Genomic DNA, 21,589 nt, shown 5'->3' with positions numbered 1-21,589 from the left:
AAAAAAATCCTTTTATTGGTACATTTTAGGTATACAATACGTTTACATTTCTCATTGGGAACATGTACCTTTACATGATGTATCTTGGTTCTTTTTTCTCCATTCCCTGCACTCCCTTCATCCCTCCACCCTTCCCTATTTACACACACTTTGTTTCCATTTTTTTCCTTTCTCATAATTTTTTCTTTCCCTTCTTTCCTTTACCCTACCCCTCCCACTTCTCCTACCCCTTTGTACCTTTTCTTCCTATTTCACATAATTGTTCATTTTAACCATTGGTACATTTTAGGATAAAAATCTAATGAAATTCATCAGTGGAAATTTGCACCTTTACATAATCTCTCCTGGTTATTTTTTTTGTATATCCTTTTATTGGTACATTTTAGGTGTACAATATAACCACATTCATCATTGGAGATATGCACCTTTATATACTCTCTTGGTTCTTATTTTTCCCCCTTCCCCTGTCCTCCCTTTAACCCCTCTATCCTTCCCTATTTACAAAGACTTTGTTTCCATTTTTTCATATTCTCATATTAATTCCATTCCTTTCTTTTCTTTCCCGTACCCCTCCCACTTCCCCTTGCCCTTTGCCCCTTTTCTTCCTATTACACATTATCTATTATACATTTTAGTCCTTATTTACACTTTCAGTTTCACACACTAGAGAAACTATTTCGTATGTATACATGTGTGTCTTATTTATTTCACTTAAGAGCATGGCCTCAGTGTGTATCCATTCAGCTATAAATGTCTCTAATTTCTCATTTTTTATAGCGGAGTAGTACTCCATTTTATGAACAAACCACATTTTCTTGATCCAGTCTCCAGTTGATGGGCATTTGGGCTGTTTCCAAGTTTAAGCTATCACAAACTGTGCTGCTATGAACACGGGTGCACATATATTACTGTGGTATGATTCTTATAATTCTTTGGGGAAGATCCCCAGCAGTGGAATAGCAGGGTCAAATGGGACTTCCAGTTCTAATTCTTTGAGGTATCTCCATACTGATTTCCACAGTGGTTGCACCAGTCTACACTCCCACCAGCAGTGGGGCAGGGTTCCTCTTTCCCCACAGCCCCACCAGCATTTGTTATTGGTTGATTTCATGATAGCAGCCATTCTTTCTTGAGTGAGGTGAAATCTCAGCATTGTTTTCATTTGCATCTCTCTAATGACCAATGATGTTGAACATTTTTTTCATGTATTTATTTGCTATTTCTACTTCCTTGCCTGAGAAATGTCTGTTCATTTCAGATGCCCATTTTTGGACTGGGTCTTTAAATTTGGGAGCTTTGATCTTTTTAAATTCTTTATAGATTCGAGATAGTAGCCCTTTGAGGAAGAGCAGGTGAAGATTTTTTCCATTGTGGGTTGTCTCTTCACACTGCTGGTGATTTCTCTTGCTGTGCAGAAGCTTTTTAATAAGAAGAGATCCCACTTGTCAATTGTTCATGCTTGTTCACAGGCAACTGAAGTTTTGTTCATAAAATATTTTCGTACACAGATGTCTTCAAGAGTTCTACCTAACCTCTGTTCCAACTGGTACAGAGTTTCTATTTTAATATTTAGATCTTTAATCCATTTCTATTTTAGTTTAATGCATGGCGAGAGATATAGGTCTAGTTTTAATCTTTGGCCAGTTGAAGCCCAATTTTTCCAGCACCATTTATTAAAGAGGCTATCTTTCCTCCAGTGAGGGTGTTTGGCTCCTTTATCGAAGATGACATAGATGGCTGACTGTGGCATTGTTTGTGCTTCTAATCATTCCACTGGTCCTCAGGTCTGTTTCTTTTCCAGTACCATGCTGTTTTTATCACAGTAGCTTTGTAGTATTTTTGCAAGTTGGGGATTCTGCTATCCCCTGCCATGTTTCTGTTACCTAGAATTGCTTTTGTTATTCTGAGTCTCTTCTTGTTCCAAATGAATTTTTGGATTTTTTCTCATGGTCTGTAAAGTATGCTGCTGGGATCTCAATTGGAATTGTTGTGACTCTATACAGCAGTTTTGGAAGTATGGCCATTTTCACTATATTAATCCATCCTACCCAGGAGCAGGGGATGTCTGTCCATTTTCTGATATCATCCTCAATCTCTCTTTTCAGAGTGCTATAGTTTTCAGAGAAGAGGTCTTTGATTTCTTTCATAAGGTTGATTCCTAGATATTTTAGGTTTTTGGATGCTATTGTGAAAGGAATTTTTGCCCTAATTCTCTGTCAGTGAGTCTGTCATTTGTGTGGAGGAAAGCAATTGATTTTTGTGTGTTGACCTTGTAAACAGCTACTTGAATTTGGTTCTTAAGTCTAGAAGACTTTTGGTGGAGTTCTTGGGGTCTTCTATATAGAGTATCATGTCATCTGCAAATAATGACAATCTGACTTCTTACCTGTCTTTATTCCTTTTATTTCTTTCTCTTGTCTAATTGCCGTTGCTGTTTCCAGAACAATATTGAACAAGAGTGGTGATAGTGGACATCCTTGTCTTCCTGATTTTAGTGTGAAGGATTTCAGTTTTTGACCATTTAGTATGATATTGGCTGTTGGTCTTTCATAGATGGCTTCTATTAGTTTGAGGTAGAGACCATCTATTCCAATGTTTTGTAGGGTTTTTTTTTCATAAATGCATGTTGGATTTTGTCAAATGCCTTTTCTGCATCAATGGAGATAATCATATGGTTTTTGTCCTTGGCTCTATTGATATAGTGTCTTACATTGATTGATTTGCATCTTCTTGATGATCTTCTGCATTCTATTTGCCAGTATCTTATTAAGGATTTTTGCATCTATGTTCATTAGTGAGATTGGCCTATAGTTCTCCTTTTCGGTTGGGTCTTTCTCTGCTTTGGGGGTCAAGGTGATGCTTGCTTCCAGGAAGGAATTTGGGAGTATTGCTTCCCTTTCAATTTCACTGGAGTTTAAACAGTAGTGGCAGTAGCTCCTCTCTAAATGTCTTGTAGAATTCAGCAGTGAAGCCATCAGGGCCTGGGCTTTTCTTAGTTGATAAGTTTTTAATTACATTTTTAATTTCCTTGGTTGATATTAGGTTGTTTATAATTTTTAGGTCTTCATTCAACTTTGGTAATTCATATGTATCTAGGAATCTGTCCATTTCTTCTGTGTTGTCCATCTTATTGGTGTATAGGTTCTGGAAGCAGATATTGATGATCCTCTAGATTTCTGCTGGGTCTGTTGTAATTTCACCCTTTTCATTACTAATCGCATAGATTTGGGCCTTTCCTTTATCTGATAAGGTTGGCTAACGGTTTGTCAATTTTTTTTATTCTTCCAAAATCCAATTCTTGGCTTCATTGATTTTTATGTATCATTGTCTTAGTCTCCATTGCATTGATTTCTCCTCTGATCTTTATAATTTCTTCCCTTGTATGAGCTTTGGGGTTGTCCTGCTCTTCTTTTTCTAGAAGCTTGAGGTTCAGCATGAGGTTGTTTAATTGGGCTCGTTCTGTTTTCCTAATGTGGGTATTCACTGCTCTGAATTTCCCTCGTAAGACTGCTTTGTGTCCCATAGATTCCGATATGTTGTATTGTCATTTAATTTGTGGTTTATTTTGCTATTGATCTCCAATTTCATCACACTATGGTCTGATAATATACAGGGGATAACTTCAATTCCTTTCCACTTACTTAAACATGTTCTATGTGTGAGTATGTGGTCTATTTTGGAGAATGACCCATGTGTAGCTGAGAAGAATGTGTGTTCTGATTTTATGGGTGGAAGACTCTGTAAAAATCTGTTAAGTTCATTTGTTCAAGTGCTCGATTGAATTCTAGCATTTCATTATTTATTTTTTTGTGTAGTTGATCTATTTGTGACACTGTGGTGTTGAGGTCCCCCACTGCAATTGTATTAGTGCATATATGACTTTTCATGTCCGTTAGTATTTGTTTTAAATAGTTGGATGCACTGTTTGGTGCATAGATATTTATGATTGTCATCTCTTCCTCTTGTATTCTTCCCTTTTCAAGGATGCAATGTCCTTCTTCATCTCTCTTAATCAGTGTCGGTTTGCAATCTACTTGATCTGCCAAGAAGATAGCTACTCGTGCTTTTTTTTGGGGGTTCCCATCGGTTGGAGTATTGTTTTTCACCCTTTAAATTTTGGTCTATGAATTTCATTTTGAATTGTGTTTCTTGTATGCAGCATATTGTTGGATTTTGCTTCTTGACCCATTCTGTCAGTCTATTTCTGTTGATTGGTGAATTGAGACCATTGACATTGATAGTTATAACTGAAACGTATTGACTTCTCATTGCCATGACTTTTTCTTTTTGTCGGGTTCTCCCCCTTTACATTTAATTTCTTGTCATGCCAGATGGGTTCATTGTGCTTTGCTTCCTGGGGTTGTGATCCTCAATATCTGTTCCTAGGATATTGTCTAAAATTCTTTGGCGTACTGGTTTGGTATTCACGAAGTTCCTAAGGTGCTCTTTGACATGAAAGTATCTTATTTCTTTATCGATTTTGAAAGATAGTTTTGCAGGGTACATCAATCTGGGTTGGAGGCTGTTTTCTTTTAGGGCTTGGAATATGTCACTCCAAACTCTTCTTGCCTTGATGATTTGTGTTGAGAAGTCTGCTGTGATTCTGATGAGTTTTCCTTTGTGATTTGTTTCTTTTCTCTGACTGCTTGGAGAACTTTGTTCTGTTTTCTGGAATCTTAACAATTATATGCCTATGTGTAGATTTTTTTTTTTGATCAAGGCTATTTGGAGTTCTATATGCCTCACTTATCTGTATGTCAAGTTCTTTTCCCCTGCTTGGAAATTTTCTGCCATCATATCTGTGAAGAGTTTTTTTATGTCATCTCCACTCTCTCCTGTTTCTTCATTGAGCCCAATCAGTCTTATGTTATTCTTCTTTGCATCATCTAGCAGCTGCTGGATTGATTTCTCGTGTTCCCTTACAATTTTAAAGGAATTTTTCTTTTCCTCCTAATTGCAATCTTATCTTCTATGTGTGAAATTCTGTCCTCACGTTGGTTCATTCTGCTGCACAGACTTTCGATGGAGTTTTTAATGTCTTGGAAATCTGTTTGTATCTGTTTTATGGATTCCATTTGTTTCCTATGTTGGGATTCCGTCCTGTTCCTCAGGTCCTCTATTTTTTTATCCGTGTCCTCTCTAGATTTATTAATCATGTCTTGCACCATGAGCAAAACCCTTGCTGTTATCTGAGTATTTCTGATTTCATTTTTCCCAGATCCCCTTTTGTTGCCATTTCAGTGGGTCCAGGTGGTTATCAGAGTGTTCCATCTCATTTCCCTTTGGGATTGCTGTAGGTGATCTGGAAGTCTGGTTTTGAGACTTATTTACATGTTTTCTCATTTCGACTGGGGGAGGCGGGAGGGTGCTGCTTGTGCCTGTGCGGCTCACCTACTCTGAAGTGGGAGAGGTCGGACACGGGCTGGGAGCAGCGGTAGAGATGCTGGCCCAGAAGCCCCTTCCTCTGGGCTGGGAGCAGCAGGACAGATGGCTGGCTAAAAGCCCTTTCCTCTGGGCCAGGAATGGTGGCGGGATGGTGGTCCAGAAGCACCTTCCTCTGGACCAGAAGCAGTGGGACAGCAGCTCAGAAGCCCTTACCTCTGGGCTGGGAACTGCGGGAAGGATGGTGCCCCACACTTCAGTTTTCATTCAAGCATTATTCCAGCACCAGTTCTCCCATGAAAGTCATTGGAAAGAAAGGATGTAAAGCACAGTTCATTCTCAGCAAAAGAAGCTAGAGCTCTGTCAGTTCGGGAGCACACTCCACTCTTGGACTTACATCCAATACCATTCACATCACGATTTATATCTTTGCATTGCTAGTTGTTGTAGCCTGTGAGCCCTATACTGTGAATAGCACTTTAGCCTAGAATGTGCCTGGAAGTATTGCTGAAAGACGGGTCCTGGAATATCCTCAACTTTGTCCTAAGAAGAACTTGATGTTATAAGCCAAACACACACTTTAGAATGGTGCGGCAGTTTGCACTTCACTATTCCTTCAAGCTTTCTAGCGCCAGCTCTCCCATGCAAGTCAATGGAAGGTTATGATATAAAATGCAGTACCTTCACAGAGAAAGGAGCTGGATATCTGTCACTTTGGCAGTGCACTCTACTCTGAGTTACATCCAATACCATTCACATCACAATCTGGATCTCTGCTTTGCTGATTTCTGTTGCACATCTCTGTGAATAGCACTTTGGCCTGGAAAGTGCCAAGAAATTCTACTGAAAGACAGGTCCTCGAAAATTTGTAACTTTTTGCAAAGAACTTGATGTTAGAACCCAAACACACTCTTCAAAACTGTGCGAAAGTCTCCACTTTAGTTTTCATTCAAGCATAATTCTAGTGTCAGCTATCCCACGCAAGTCAAAGGAAGGTTATGATATAAAGTGCAGGTCCTTCTCAGAGAAAACAGCTAGATCTCTTTCAGAGTGGTAGTGCACTCCATTCTGGGAGTAACATCCAATACCATCCACATTGCAAGCTGGCTCTCTGTATTGAGAATTTCTGTAGTACATCTCTATGAGGCCTATACTGTGAAAAGCACTTTGGCCTAGAAAGTGCCATGTAGTTCTGCTGAAAGGTTCTGGAAAGTCCTCAACTTTGTACTTAGAAGAAGTTGATGTTAGAAGCCAAACACACTCTTCAGAATCTTAGAGCTGTTTGCACTTCAGATTTCATTCAAGAATTCAAGCTCCACCTCTCTCATGCAAGTCAAAGGAGGGATATGATATTAAGTGCAATTCCTTCTCTGAAAAATGAGCTAGATCTCTGTCACTGTGGCAGTACACTCTACTCTTGGAGTTACATCCAATACCGTTCACATCGCAATCTAGCTCTCTGCTTTGCTTATTTCTGTGGCACATCTCTATGAGGCCTGTACTGTGAATACAACTTTGGCCTAGAAATTGCCATGAAGTTCTGTCGAAAGACAAGTCCTGGAAAGTCCTCAACTTTGTACTAATAACTTGGTGTTAGAAAACACAGTTTTCAGAATGATGCTGCAGTTTGCAGTTCAGTTTTCATTCAAGCACTGTTCTAGCGCCAGCTCTCCCATGCAAGTCAATGGAAAGTTATGATATATAGTGCAGTTCCTCCTCAGAGAAAGCAGATAGATCTCTGTCACTGTGGCTGTGCACTCCACTCTTTAAGTAACATCCAAATCCTTCAGGTCTCAACCTGACTCTCTGCGTTGTGGATTTCTGTAGCATAACTATCAGATGCCTTTACCGTGAATAGCACTTTGGCCTTGAAATTGCCATTAAGTTCTATTGAACGACATTTCCTGGAAAGTCCTCAACTTTGTGCTAAGAAGAAATTGATGTTGGAATCCAAACACACTATTCAAAATGGTGCAGCAGTTCGCACTTCAGTTTTCATTCAAGCATGCTTCTAGAGGCAGCTCCCTCATATGAGTTAATGGAAGGTTATGATATAAAGGACAGTTCCTTCTCAGAGAAAGCATCTAGATCTCTGTCACAGTGGCAGTGCACTCTAGGAGTAATATTCAATAGCATTCACATCACAATCTGGCTGTGTGCATTGATGATTTCTGAGGCACAGCTCTATGAGGCCTGTACATGAATAGCACTTTGGTCCAGAGAGTGCCATGAAATTCTGCTGAAAGTCAGATCCTGAAAGGCCACAACTTTGTGCTAAGAAGAACTTGATATTAGAAGACAAACAGTTCAAAATGGTGCGGCAGTTTGCATTTCAGTATTCATTTAAGCATTTTTCTAGAGCCAGCTCTCACATGCAAGTCAATGGAAGGTTATGATATAAAGTGCAGCTACTTTTCAGAGAAAACAGCTAGATCTTTGTCTCCGTTGCAGTGCACACCAGAAGTGAAGTTACAACCAATAACATTCACATCACAATCTGGCTATCTGCATTGCTGATTTCTGTAGCACATCTCTATGAGTCCTGTACCTTGAATTGCATTTTGGCCTAGAAAGTACCCTGAAGTTCTACTGAAATACGGCTCCAAGAAAGTCCTCAAACTTTTTGGTAAGAAGAATTTGATGGCAGACAACACACTTAAAAATGGTGGGGCAGTTTGCACTTCAGTTTTCATTCCAGCATTCTTCTAGTGCCAGCTCACCCATGCAAATCAATGGAAGGTTATGATACAAAGGGCCGTTCTTTCTCAGAGAAAGCAGCTAGATCTCTGTAACAGTGGCAGTGCACTCTTCATTCTTGGAGTTACATCCAATCTCATTGACTTCACAATCTAGTTATCTACTTTGTTGATTTCTGTAGCACATCTCTAACAGGCCTGTACATTTACTAGCACTTTAGAAAGAGCGATGAACTTCTGCTGAAAGTCAGGTCCTGGAAAGTCCTCAACTTTGTGCTAAGACCTCGGTGTTTGAAACCAAACACACTTTTCAGAATGGTGTGGCAGTTTGCACTTCTGTGCAACCATTTTTTCAAGTGCAAGCTCTCCCATACAAGTCATCCAAGGTTATGATATAAAGGGCACTTCCTTCCCAGAGAAAGCAGCTAGATCTCTGTCACTTTTGCAGTGCACTCCACTCTTGGAGTTACATCCAAAAGCACTTACATCACAGTCTGCCTCTCTGCATTGCTGATTTCTGTAGCACATCTCTATGAGGCCTGTACCGTGAATAGCTCTTTGGCAGAGAAAGTGCCATGGTGCTGTCGTGAAATTCAGTTCCTGGAAATTCCTCAACTTTGTGGTAAGAACTTGATGTTAGAAGACAAACTCTTCAAAATGGTGCTTCAGTTTGTACTTCACTTTTCATTCAAGCATTCCAGCGACAGCTCTCCTATGCAAGTCAATGGAAGGTTATGATCTAAAGTGAAGGTTCTCAGAGAAAGCAGCTAGATTTCTGTCACTGTAACAATGCACTCCAGTCTTGGAGTTACATCCAATACCATTCACATCACATTCTGGCTCTTTGTAGTGTTGATTTCTGAAGCATATGTGAGGCCTGTACCATGGATAGAATTTTGCCTACAAAGTGCCACAAAATTCTGCTGAAAGGCAGGTCCTGGAAATTCCTCAACTTTGTGCTAAGAAGAACTTGATGTTAGAATCCAAACAAACTCTTCAGAATGGTGTGGAAACTTGCAATGCAGTTTTCATTCAAGCATTCTTCTAGATCTTGCTATCCCATGAAGTCAATGGAAAGTTATGGTATAAATTGCAGTTGCTTCACAGAGAAAGCAGCTAGATTTCTGTCTCGGTGGCAGTGCACTCCACTCTTGGAGTTACATCCAATACCGTTCACGTCACAATCTGGCCCTCCGCATTGCTGATTTCTGTAACCACATCTCTATGAGGCCTGTACCTTGAAGAGCACTTTGGCCTAGAATTTGCCAAGGAGTTATGTTGAAAGACAGGACCTGGAAAGTCCTCAACTTTGTACTTAGAACTTGATATTAGAAGCCAAACACACTCTTCAGAATAGTGCAACCATTTGCCCTTCAGTTTTCATGCAGCATTCTTCTAGCACCGTCTCTTTCATGCAAGTTAATGGAAGTTTATGATATTAAGGTCAGTTCTTAGAGAAAGCAGCTTGATCTCTGTTGCTGTGGCAGTGCACTCCACCTGTTGTTACATCCAGTACCATTCACATCACAATCTGCCTCTCTGAATTTTTTATTTCTCATCTCTATGAGGCCTGTAGCGTGAATAGCACCTCTGCCTAGATAACGCCATGAAGTTCTGCTGAAAAACAGGTCCTGGAATTTCCTCCACTTTGTGCAAAGAAAAACATGATGTTAGAAGCCAAACACACTCTTCAGAATAGTGCTGTAGTTTGCAATTCAGTTTTCATTCAAGCATATGTCTCGTGCCAGCTCTAGCATGCAAGTCAATGGAAGGTTATGGTATAAAGTGCAGTTACTTCTCAGAGAAAGCAACTGGATCACATTCCCTGTGACAGCGAACTCCACTCTTGGAATTACATTCAATACCATGCACATCACTATCTGGCTCTCTGCATTTCTGATATCTGTAACATAACTCTATGAGACCTGTACCCTGAATAGCACTTTGGCCTAGAAAGTGCCTTTTCGGTCTGCTGAACAAGGACTTGAGTATTCCTCAAAGTTGCGCTAAGAAAAGTTGATGTTAAAAGAGAAACACACTCTTCTGAATGGTGCGGCAGTTCGCACTTTACTTTTCATTCAAGCATGCTTCTTGCGTCAGCTCTCCCATGCAAGTTGATGGAAGGTTATGATATAAAGTGCAGTTCCTTCTTAGAGAAAGCAGCTGGATGACAATCACTGTGGAAATTCACTCCCCTCTTCGAGTAACATCCAATACTATACACATCACAATCTGGCTCCCTGCATTGCTGATTTCTGTAGCACATCTCTATGAGGCCTGCAATGTGAATAGCACTTTGGCCTAGAAAGTATCATGAAGTTCTGCTGAAATTCAGCTCTTGGAAAGTCTACAACTTTATGAAAAGAACAACTTGATGTTAGAAGACAAACACATTCTTGAAAATGGTGGGGCAGTTTGCACTTCAGTTTTCTTTCTTTTAAAAAATTCTTTTATTCCATTGTAGGTATACAACACAATTACATTTCTCATTGGGAATTGTACCTTTACATAATGCATTTTGGTTCTTATTTTTTCCTCATTCCTAGCCCTCCCTTCACAACCTCCACTTTTCCCTATTTACAAAGATTTTATTTCCATTTTTTCCATTTCTCATCATTTTTCCTTTCCCTTCTTTCCTTTCCCCTGCCCCTCCCTCTACCCTTACCTCTTTGGACCTTTTCATCCTATTTTGCATTATCATTCTAATCATTGCTACATTTTAGGTATACAATATAATGACATTCATCATTGGAAATTTGCACCTTTACATAGTCTCTCTTGGTTATTTTTCACCCTTGCCCAGCCCTCCCTTCAACCCCCTCCAGTCCTCCTTATTTACAAAGATTTTGTTCCTATTTTTCCATTTTCTCATATTAATCCCATTTCCTTCTATCCTTTCCCCTAGCCCTCCTACTTCCTTTCCCTTCGCCCCTTTTCTTTCTATTTCACATTGCCTATTATATATTTAGTCCTTATTTACACTTTCAGGTTCTCACACCAGAGAAACTATTCGGTATTCATGTGTGTCCTATTTATTTCACTTAAGAGTATCGCCTCAATGTGCTTCCACTTAGCTATAAATGTCTCTAATTTCTCATTTTTTATGGCTGAGTAGTACTCCATTTTATTTTAAAAAACCACATTTTCTTTATACAGTCTCCAGTCTTCATTCAAGCATTCTTCTAGAACCGTATCTCCTATGAAAGTCAATGGAATGTTATGATATAAAGTGCAGCTCTTTCTCGGAGAAAAAAGCTAGATCTTTGTTACTGTGGCAGTGCACTTCAGTCTTTTAGTTATGTCCAATACCATTCACATCACATTCTGACTCTCTATATTGCTGATTTCTGCAGCATATCTCTATGCGGCCTGTACCATGAATAGCACTTTTGCCTAGAAAGCGCCATAAAGTTCTGCTGAGAAACAGGTAGTGTAAATTCCTTAATTTTGTGCTAAGAAGAACTTGATGTTAGAAGCCAAAAACACTCTTCAGAATGGTGCAGAAGTTGGCACTTCAGTTTTCATTTAGCAGTATTCTAATGACAGGTCACCCATGCAAGTCGAAGGTTATGATAAAAAGTGCAGTTCCTTCGCAGAGAAAGCAGCTAGATCTCTGTCACTGTGACAGTGCACGCCACTCCTTTTGTAACATCCAAAACCCTTCACATCCCTATGTGGCTCTCTTCATTGTGGATCTCTGTGGCACATCTCTAACAGGCCTGTACCGTGAATAGCTATTGCCCAAGAAAGTTCTGCTGAAAGACACTTCTTGGAAGGTCTTCAACTTTGTGAGAAGAACTTGGTGTTTGAAGCCAAAGACACTTTTCAGAATTGTGAGGCAGTTTGCACTTCTGTTTTCATTCAACCATTGTTCTAGTGCAAGCTCTCCCATGCAAGTCAAAGGAAGGTTATGATATAAAGTGCAGTTCCTTCGCAGAGAAAGGAGCTGGGTCTCTGTCACTCTGGCAGTGGACTCCACTCTTTCTGTGATATCCGAAACCCTTTGCATCCCAATCTGGCTCTCTGCATTGTGGATTTCTGTAGCTTATCTCAAAGAGGCCTGTACCGTGAATAGCACTTTGGCCTAGGAAGCTCCATCAATTTCTGCTGAGTGACAGGTTCTGGAAATTCTAAAACTTTTTTCTGAGAACATGATGTTTGAACCCAAATACACTCTTCAGGATGGAGGGGAGTTTGCACTTCAGTTTTCACTCAAGTATTCTTCTAGGCCCAACTCTGCCATGAAAGTAAATTCAAGGTTATGACATGAAGTGTAGTTCTTTCACAGAGAAAGCAGCTAGATCTATGTTGGTGTGGCAGTGCAATCCAGTCTTGGAGTAACATCCAAAACCCTTCACATCCCAATCTGGCTCTCTGCATTGCGGAATTCTGTAGCGCATTTGTAAGAGGCCTCTACCGTGAATAGAACTTTGGCCTAGAAAGTGCCATGAAGTTCTGCTGAAAGACATATCTTGGAAAGTCCTCAAATTTGTGCTAAGAACTTGATGTTAGAAGCTAAACAAACTCTTCAGAAACGTGACAGTTTGCACTTCAGATTTCATTCACACATTCTTCCAGCGTCAGCTCTCCCATGCATGTCTGAAGAAGTTTATATATAAAGTGCGGTTCCTTCTCAGATAAAGTAGCTGGATCACTTTCACTGTGGCAGTGCACTCCTCTCTTGGGGTTACCATCCAATACCATACACATCACAATTTGTCTCTCTGGACTGCTGATTTTTGTAGCATAACTCTATGAGGCCTGTACCCTGAATAGCACTTTTGCCTACAATGTCCCATGAAGTTCTGCTGAAAGACAGGTCCTGGAAATGCCTCAAAATTGTGCTAAGAAAAACTTGATATTGGAAGAAAAACACACACTTCACAATGGTTCAGCAGTTCGCACTTCAATTTTCATCCAAGCATACTTCTAGATCCAGCTCTCCCCTGCAAGTCAATGGAACATGTTGGTATAAATTGCAGCTGCTTCTCAGAGGAAGCAGCTAGATCTCTGTCACATTGGCAATGCACTCGACACATGGAGTTACATCCAATTCCGTTCACATCACAATGTGGCCCTCTGCATTGCTGATTTTTGTAACACATCTCTATGAGGCCTGTACCACGAATTTCACTTTGGCCTAGAAAGGACCGTGAAGTTCTACTGAAATTCAGCTCCTAGAAAGTCCTCAACTTTTTGGTAAGAACTTGATGTTAGAAGACAAACACACTCTTCAAAATTGTGGGACAGTTTACACATCTGTTTCCATTCAAGTATTCTAGTGCCAGCTGATCAGTGGAAATCAATGGAAGGTCATGATATAAAGGGCCTTTCCTTCACAGAGAAAGCAGCTAGATCTCTGCAATGGTGGCAGTGCACTCCATTCTTGGAGTTACATCCAATACCACTCACATCACAATCTGGCTCTACGCATTGTGGATTTCTGTAGCATGTCTCTAAGAGGCCTGTATGTGTATAGCTCTTTGGCCTAGAAAATGCCGTGAGGTTCTGCTGAAAGACAAGACCTGGAAATTCCTCCACATTGTGCTAAGAAAAACTTGATGTTAGAAGCCAAACACACAGAATAGTGTGTTAGAAGCGAAACACTTTAGTGTTGCAGTTTGCAATTCAGTTTTCAGTCAAGCACATTTCTAGCGCCAGCTCTAGCATGCAAGTAAATCGAAGCTTATGATATAAAGGGCAGTTCCTTCTCAGAGAAACAGCTAGATCTCTGTCACTGTGGCAGTACACTTCTGTCTTGGAGTAACATCCAATATCATTCCCATCACAATCTGGCTGTCAGCATTTCTGATTTCTGTAGCATATCTTTTTGAGGCCTGTACCTTGAATAGCACTTTGGCCTTGAAACTGCCATTAAACTCTGGTGAATGACAGGTCCTGGAATGTCCTAAACTTTTTGCTAAGAAGAACTTGATGTTAGAAGCCAATCATACTCTTCTGAATGGTGCTGCAATTTACACTTGTTTTTTCTTTTTTTAAAAAAAATATATATTTATGAGTACATTATAGGCATAAAGTACATTTACATTTATCATTGTGTGTTTGTACCAGAACATGATGTAGCTTAGTTTTTATTTTTTCTCCCATTACCTGTACACCCTTCACCCCCTCCACCTTTCCCCATTTACACAGAGTTTGACTCCATTTTTTTCTCATAATTTTTTTCTTTCCCTTCTTCCCTTTCCCCTTCCCCTTCCACCATCCCCAAACCCTTGGACCCTTGAATACTCAACCACCTGGACTCTCTGAACTGGCAACAAAAGAGGATCTGGGAAAAATGAAATCAGAAATAATTACTCAGATAACAGCAAAGATTTTGCTCATGGTGCAAGACAGGATTAATAAATGTAGAGAGGACACAGACAAAAAATAGAGGATCTGAGGAGCAGGATGGAATCCCAACATAAGAAACAAATGGAATCCATAAAACAGATAAAAACAGATTTCCAAGAGATTAAAAACTCCATCAAAAGTCTGTGCAGCAGAATGAACCAATGTGAGGATAGAATTTCACATACAGACGATAAGATTGCAATTAGTGCGGAGGAAAAGAAAAATTGCTTTAAAATTGTAAGGGAACATGAGAAATCAATCCAGCAGCTGCTAGACATGCAAAGAAGAATAACATAAGACTGATTGGAGTCAATGAAGAAAGAGGAGAGAGTGCAGATGACATAAAAAAACTTTTCACAGAAGTGATGGCAGAAAAATTCCCAAGGAGGGGAAAAGAACTTGACATACAGATAAGTGAGGCATATAGGACTCTAGCTAGCCTTGATCAAAAAAAATCTACACATAGGCATATAATAGCTAGGATTCCAGAAATCCAACAGAAGAACAAAATTCTACAAGCAGTGAGAGAAAAGAAACAAATCACATACAAAGGAAAGCTCATCAGAATCTCAGCAGACTTCTCAATGCAAACCCTCAAGGCAAGAAGAGCTTGGAGTGATGTATTTCAAGCCCTAAAGGAAAACAGCCTCCAACCCAGACTGATGTACCCTGCAAAACTATCTTTCAAAATTGATGGAGAAATAAGATACTTTCATGATAAAGAGCAACTCAGGAACTTCATGCATACCAAACTGGCACTCCAAAAAATTTTAGACAATACCCTAGGAAAAGACAATGAGGATCACAACCCCAGGAAGCCCAGCAGAATGAATCTATTGGGTGTGACAAATTAAATGCAAAGAAGGAGAATCCAACAAAAAGAAAGTCATGACAAGGCTTTTAAAACTTTTAATTTCATCTCCCTAATGAGTGTATAATTCAATCTTATTATTGTACTAATTAGTATTTTTCTGATTCTAGAGTTGCACACTATTCCTTGTGCTATACTGGCTATTTATCATCTTCTTATGTCTACATTTTAATTGGGTTGTCTATTAATGAGCTCTAAGAATTCTTTATATATTCTGCTCATAGGTTATATGTATTGTAAATTTGGTCTGTTTAAGGACTACTTTTCATTTTAATGATGTCATTTAAAGTTCTAAATTTTGATGGAATCTCATTTATCAATTTTTTTCTTTTATACATCATGTTTTTTTGTATCCTAGGTAGTTCTTGCCTACCCTGTATTCATAAATATTTTCCCTTATAATTTCTTCTTAAAGTTTATACTTTTAGGCTTATTTAGGTTCATAGATCCCTTCAAGTTATTTTCATGTACGGAAAAAAAGGGTTGAGGTTAATTTCTTATATACAGATACCAGGTGTTCTAGTGCCGTTTGCTGAAGACACTATCTCTTCCTCGGCTCTTGAATTGAATTTATATTCTATAAAATGCTAATGTTAAACAACCTTTCAAAACTCAGTGGACCATATATGTGTGGTTCTATTCTAGAGTCTCTGTTTTATTCCAATGATCTATATGTCTTTCCTTATACCAACACTGCCTTGATTACTGTAGCTTTAGAAGAAGACTTAAAATTGGGTGCTAAACGTCTTCCAACACTGTTTTTGTTTTTGTTTTTGGCTTTTCTGGGTCCTTTGTACTCCTACATAACTTTTAAATTTCAATATCCAGTTCTTCATTTATAGCAAGTATACACAGACCTGAATTTTTATATATACCTTGTGTTTTCTAATCCTGCTAAATTCAAGTACAAGTTCTAGGGGCTCCTAGAGATTTCTTAGTATTTTCTCTGTAGATGATCATTTCATCTACATATAAAGATTTTGCTTCTGCCGTGCCAATCCTATCCTAGTTGTGTCATTTTATTGCCAGACTATTTTGGTGGGGACTAGGTTTCAAAGTTTAATGGACAGATAAAGAGTAAGCATATCTGCCCTTGTTCCCCACCTTAAGGAGAAAGCATTGTATCTTCTCCATTCGTACAAGGCGTTCTCGCTGGAAGTATGGAGTACATGTCTTTAATTTGTTGAGAAGTTTCTGTTCTACTTCTAGTCTCCTGATAGCTTTTACCATGAACAGCTACAGAATTTGGTCCAATACGTTTTCTCCAACTAGTAACAGGATCATATGGCTTTTTCCTTTCCTCTGTTAAAATGATGACTTTTGGGGGTGGATCTTCCAATGCTGAACCAACACTGCCATCCTTATAACAAAACCACTTTCTACATCCTGCCAGATCTGACTTCTAATAGTTTTTGTTAAACAAATTTCTATCTATGTTCATACTTTTTTCTTCTATTATCTTTACCCAATTTTACGATTAGCACAATGTTGAGTTCCTAAAATGAGGGGAGAAGTGTTCCTTCTTTTTTCTGCTTTGTTTGATACAATTTATCAGTTAAAATGTTTATGAGCCTGATGTTGTCATATAGGTAGGTTTTCAAGCTAGGAATATACTTTATTTAACAGGTTCTATTCAAATTTTATATTTCCTCCAGAGTTAGTTTCATTAATTTGTCTTCCAAGTTACTTCTTAGAAGTTGTCAAATTTATTTCCAAAAAGATTTTTGTAATATGCTTTCTACATCCTTTTAAATTCTGTAAAATCTGTGGTAATGTCTCCTAGATCTTGATATTGTAATTTAAAAAAATGTATTAACTGATATTGCATAACAGGAAGAAAAGGTCTAAAAGAGCAGGGGAATTGGGAGGGGTAGGGGAAGGGAAAAAAGGGAAAGGAAAAAATATAAGAGGAAAAAAAATGGAAACAAGGTCTTTGCAAATAGGGAAGGGGGCAGTGAAGGGAGGGCAAGGGAAGGGGAAAAAAAAAAAGAACCAAGAGACTCATGTAATGGTACAAGACCCCAATGATGAATGGAACTGTATTGTATACCTAAAATGTACCAATAAAGTTAATGGGGAAAAAAATAATAATAATTTACTGTTAAACTAAAAAAAAAAAAAAAAGATTCTAACATATGACAGAATTTGTTCTTTTTTTTTTTTTTGTACCGGGGATCAAACTTGGGTCCTTGCGCTTGCGCAGCAGGTGGCGAAACCACTGAGCTAAATCCCCGGCCCCAGAATTTGTTCTTCACATCACAGAGTCATTAGCTTTGGTTGAATAGTCATCTGAGTCGATGTCCACCAAACAAAAGGGAAAATCACCAGGGTCTAGGAATCAAACTTCACACCTACCTGGTCCCCTGTAACTGGAGGCCATTACCTGAACCCCAAAGCTTTGGATTCTTCATTTGTAAAATGTGGACATAGGGGCAGATTTTGTGTGTTTCAGTCTATAATATCTGTATTTCTTTGACCCCATCTAGTCTTGTCCCCTCTCATCAAGCCTAATAAAAAGCTTGCCATCCAGTTAAAAACCCGCAGAAAAGCAGGTCCAGAAGAGGCATTTACTGCCTTGTCCTGAGTGCCTACAAGCCCAGGTTCCCATACCTCTTCCTGTAGACTCCATACCTCTTCCTGTCGACTGCTCTTCTGCAATAAGGCATCTGGCCCTTCGTTCCCAGTGCCAGGCCGTTTTTGTTTCATTTTCTTTTGTTTTCCATTCTTGTGACCAGGTTTAAGATTTTTATTTTTTGGTTTAGCAGCTAGAAATAAGAAAGTGAATTTTTAAAATGACATAAAAGCATAATATCAGCTCCTTCTTAAGAAGTACTATAGCCCAGTGAGGAAAAACTAGTAACTGAATTGTTTTTCTAGAAGCCCTTAAGAGACCAAAGAAAATTATTACATATCCTAAATTACCAATTCACTGTTTTTGAAAATATATAAGATATTGTTAGGGGGAAAAAAAAAGGGAAGAGAATAAAATCAATCCTGTAAGCTACAAGCTAGATTCTCTTTTAAGTGTTTAGGGCATGATGGATCCAATTAGGAATCACCACAGCTTTACAAAAGAAAACCCCCTAATTGTTTAAAATGATATTATGGTCAAACCTTTCAATTAAAATATTTGGTACAGATTAAGTTTATCTACAGGTATATTATGAGTAGAAGAAATTCTTGAGAGGGGAAAAAAAAAAACCAGTAAAAGCATTATGAATTTTATTTTCTGCTGGGCACGGTTGCGTACACCTGAAATCCCAGCCATAAACGGCTGAGGCAGCAGGATCCCAGGTTCAAGGCTATATCGGGCAACTTAGTAAAATTGTGTCTCATAATTTTAAAAAGGGTAGAGGTGTACCTCAGTGGTATAGCATGCCTGGGTTCAGTCCCCAGAACCACACACATACACACACACACACACACACACACACACAAGAATTTCATTTCATTTACAATTGTCATTTGGCCTATCTATGGCTAAATCTCACTTTACTGATCTAAAATATATTTCTAAGTTACAGTTTGACATACAAACATTCCAGGGAATTCTTTACATGACAGCAGGACAAACAGACATACCCTATCCCTCATTCATGGAGAGGCCATGGATTCAGCATTCTCTCTAGATGGGAGTCAGGGCTCTTGATAATCTACCTACACCCCTGGCTCTTCCTACAAACACTGAGCAGGTCTCATTGGGGTCTCAGCCCCTGCAAGCTCATGTCTGGTGTAAAGATCATGAAAATCATGTTCTTATCAGAAGATGAAGTATAGGAGTTAAAACTGTGACTGCTTCTCCAAATACACTGTATATGATAAAACAGGTTGGTACTTACACAGTTTGGTATCTTTTACTCCCTCTTTCGTCACAGATTCTTTAGAAGATGGCAGGGGCTGAGCAGCATTTGCCATTTCTTTAGCTCGTATGTACTTTTGAAGTTCTTTCTCAAAATTATTTTCTGGTTCCTGACTGCACGTATCATTATCACTATATGACTCATAGTCTTTACTTCTTGATTTTCTATATGGCAAACTCTTTGGTGTTGTTGTAGAGTTTCCAAAGTGTCTAACCTAAGTAAAAATTAAATTCTGATTTAAAAAACTTAGATTCAAGACAGCCTGGTTTTTAGAAGAAACAAGATTGGCCATGAATTGATCACTGTTGAAGTTGGGTGATGGGCCCATGAGTTTCATATACTATTCTCTCCATTCTTATATATTTGAAAATTTCCAGAATTAACACCAAACAGACCAGTATGACATACTCATGGTTAAGGATAACTTGAGAGAAGATCCTGAATTTGTAAACTGTACACATTTTACTGAATTAAAAGTCTACACCCTCAAATCTTAATTGACAAGAGGTAATTACAGGACTACAGTTTTCACACTGTATTTCTTTCTTTGAAATGATACCTTGTGTTGTAGCACTGAGCAAGAGATCAGAACCCACTGTGGGGGCCTCTGATAGTTAATTAAATAGTATTTAATTGCAGTAGTGGAATAAATGTGTTCAGAGAAAATTAAGATGTTTAAGACAAATGGCTTCATGAAAAACATGAAGAAATTAGGAAAAACTTGAACAGATTTTTTTTTTTTTTTAAAGGGGTACTGGGATTGAACCCAGGGTCTCTTGGATGCTAGACAAGTGCTCCACCACTGAGCTACATCCTCAGCACTTCTTAAATTTTGAGTCAGGGTCTTGCTGAGTTGCCCAGGCCTCAAACTTGCAATTCTCCTTACCTTCCCCAGTTGCTGGGGTTACAGGTGTCCATCACCATGCTGGGGAACAGATAATTTTTTAAAAAGACAAAGAATTTCAATGTTTTTCCCTGGTTCTTGATAAGCTGAAGGGTGTTACTAATGCTGCCCAGTGTTGTCGTGTTACTCCAAGTTAAAACAGGAGCAACATCTCCATTACTACACAAATTTGCAGCAGATGTATTTCCCACACTCAAACTGTAGTCCCAACAGTGTTTTTCCCGACTTAAATGCAAGTTCAAAGGAAGCTGCCATTTCAAAATCCACTTAACTGTACTATTGAGGAGCTTCTACTAAGACAAATCAAGAGAGGACTCTAATACAGTTCCATAAAGTTCTGCAGGCAATGAATATGCTTAATTAAAACCATATGCTGGTGAACTCATATCAGCATTTGGCAGGGAGTTGAAATAAAATTTAATTACGTCATTATAACAGGTAAATATTATCAATCAATTTTGGTGACAGGGAACAGTAACTTTGAACCCCAATTAAGCAATAATTATCCCACAGAATCTTATTATTCTTGTTAGCAGACCTGAATTACAAAAAGTTATTACTATTTTTTTTCATTGTTGTTGTTTTGCTTTTTTTTTTTTTAATGGTACCGGGTTAAACTAAGGCCCTCTATGCTGAGCTACATTCCCAGCCCTTTAATTTTTTTATTTTGAGACAGGGTCTCATGAAGTCATCAAATTGTACAGGCTTGAAAACTGCCTCAGCCTCTCAAGTGCTGGCATTATAGGTGTGTACTACTGTGCCTGGTTAATGTGAAATTGTCAGTATGTTTTTAAAACATCTTTCATCATATAAGTACCCACATATTAGCCTCAATTTTGCTTCATGGATTTAAAAACCTGAAGTATTTGCTGTCTTATTCTACAGAAAATGACTGCTGACCTGAGACTAAAACAAAAGTAGGATAGACGGAAATTTTTCCAGAAGCAGAACATATGATTCACAAAACTCAAAGTTTAAAACAAACTTACAGATATTTAAGATATTATATTCAAAATTTGTTACAAGCTATAGTTAGTTTCAAAACACCAAGAAATAAGAGAAAAATGTAAAGACTTTCAGAGAGAACAGAATAGTTAGCAAGAAACTAGAATCAAATTGGTAAGACCTCAAATTTGCGATGAATAGAATAGTAAGAGCCCATGGGATGATAATCTCAAACAATTCTCTTTCAGCCAAACTAGCTATCCACTATGAGGATACATCATTTTTATCATTTTCAGAAATGTTTTAACGAACACTCAAGATTTATCTTTTTTATTTCTGTTGTACTAGGGATTGAACCTGGCCCTTGCACTGAGCTACATCCCCAGCTCCTTGTCTTTTTTTTAATTTTGAGAAGAGGTCTCACTAAATCACTAATTTGCACAGACTGGACTTGAACTTGTGATCTTACTGCTTCAGCTTCCCAAAGTGCTGGGATTATAAGTGTGGACCACCATACCCAGCTTCCTACACACATTTTTATATATGGATGTTTTCCAATCAAACAAGAAAACAACAC

General features: G+C 38.7%; 1 protein-coding gene across 7 annotated transcripts in view; it reads right to left on the bottom strand.

Annotated features, from left to right (window-relative positions):
- LOC147829733 (zinc finger CCCH domain-containing protein 8-like) overlaps positions 1–21,589 on the bottom strand; it is a 43,362-nt gene that overhangs the window by 9,158 nt on the left and 12,615 nt on the right. For 3 of the 7 annotated variants that reach the window (XR_015447823.1, XR_015447822.1, XM_087202576.1), the window contains exons 3-4: positions 19,143–19,377; positions 17,914–18,068 (exon numbers count right to left, since the gene is read on the bottom strand). Coding sequence is in view for 3 of the 7 variants with exons in the window: in XM_087202576.1 (XP_087058702.1) it covers positions 17,914–18,068; positions 19,143–19,377 (390 nt within the window). In the remaining 4 variants the exon portion in view is untranslated. Of the gene's footprint in view, positions 1–10,504; positions 18,069–19,142; positions 19,378–21,589 lie in introns of those variants that run through there. The other 4 variants (XR_015447825.1, XR_015447824.1, XM_087202579.1 and 1 more) reach the window with 2 other exon arrangements.

Source organism: Heterocephalus glaber, unplaced genomic scaffold, assembly GCF_053883595.1.
Source record: "Heterocephalus glaber isolate CG9 unplaced genomic scaffold, H.glaber_assembly_v1.0 deba00000470, whole genome shotgun sequence".
Taxonomy (NCBI): Eukaryota; Metazoa; Chordata; class Mammalia; order Rodentia; family Bathyergidae; genus Heterocephalus; species Heterocephalus glaber.
Note: the sequence above shows the minus strand (reverse complement) of the source record. Positions and strands in the feature narration are given on the sequence as shown.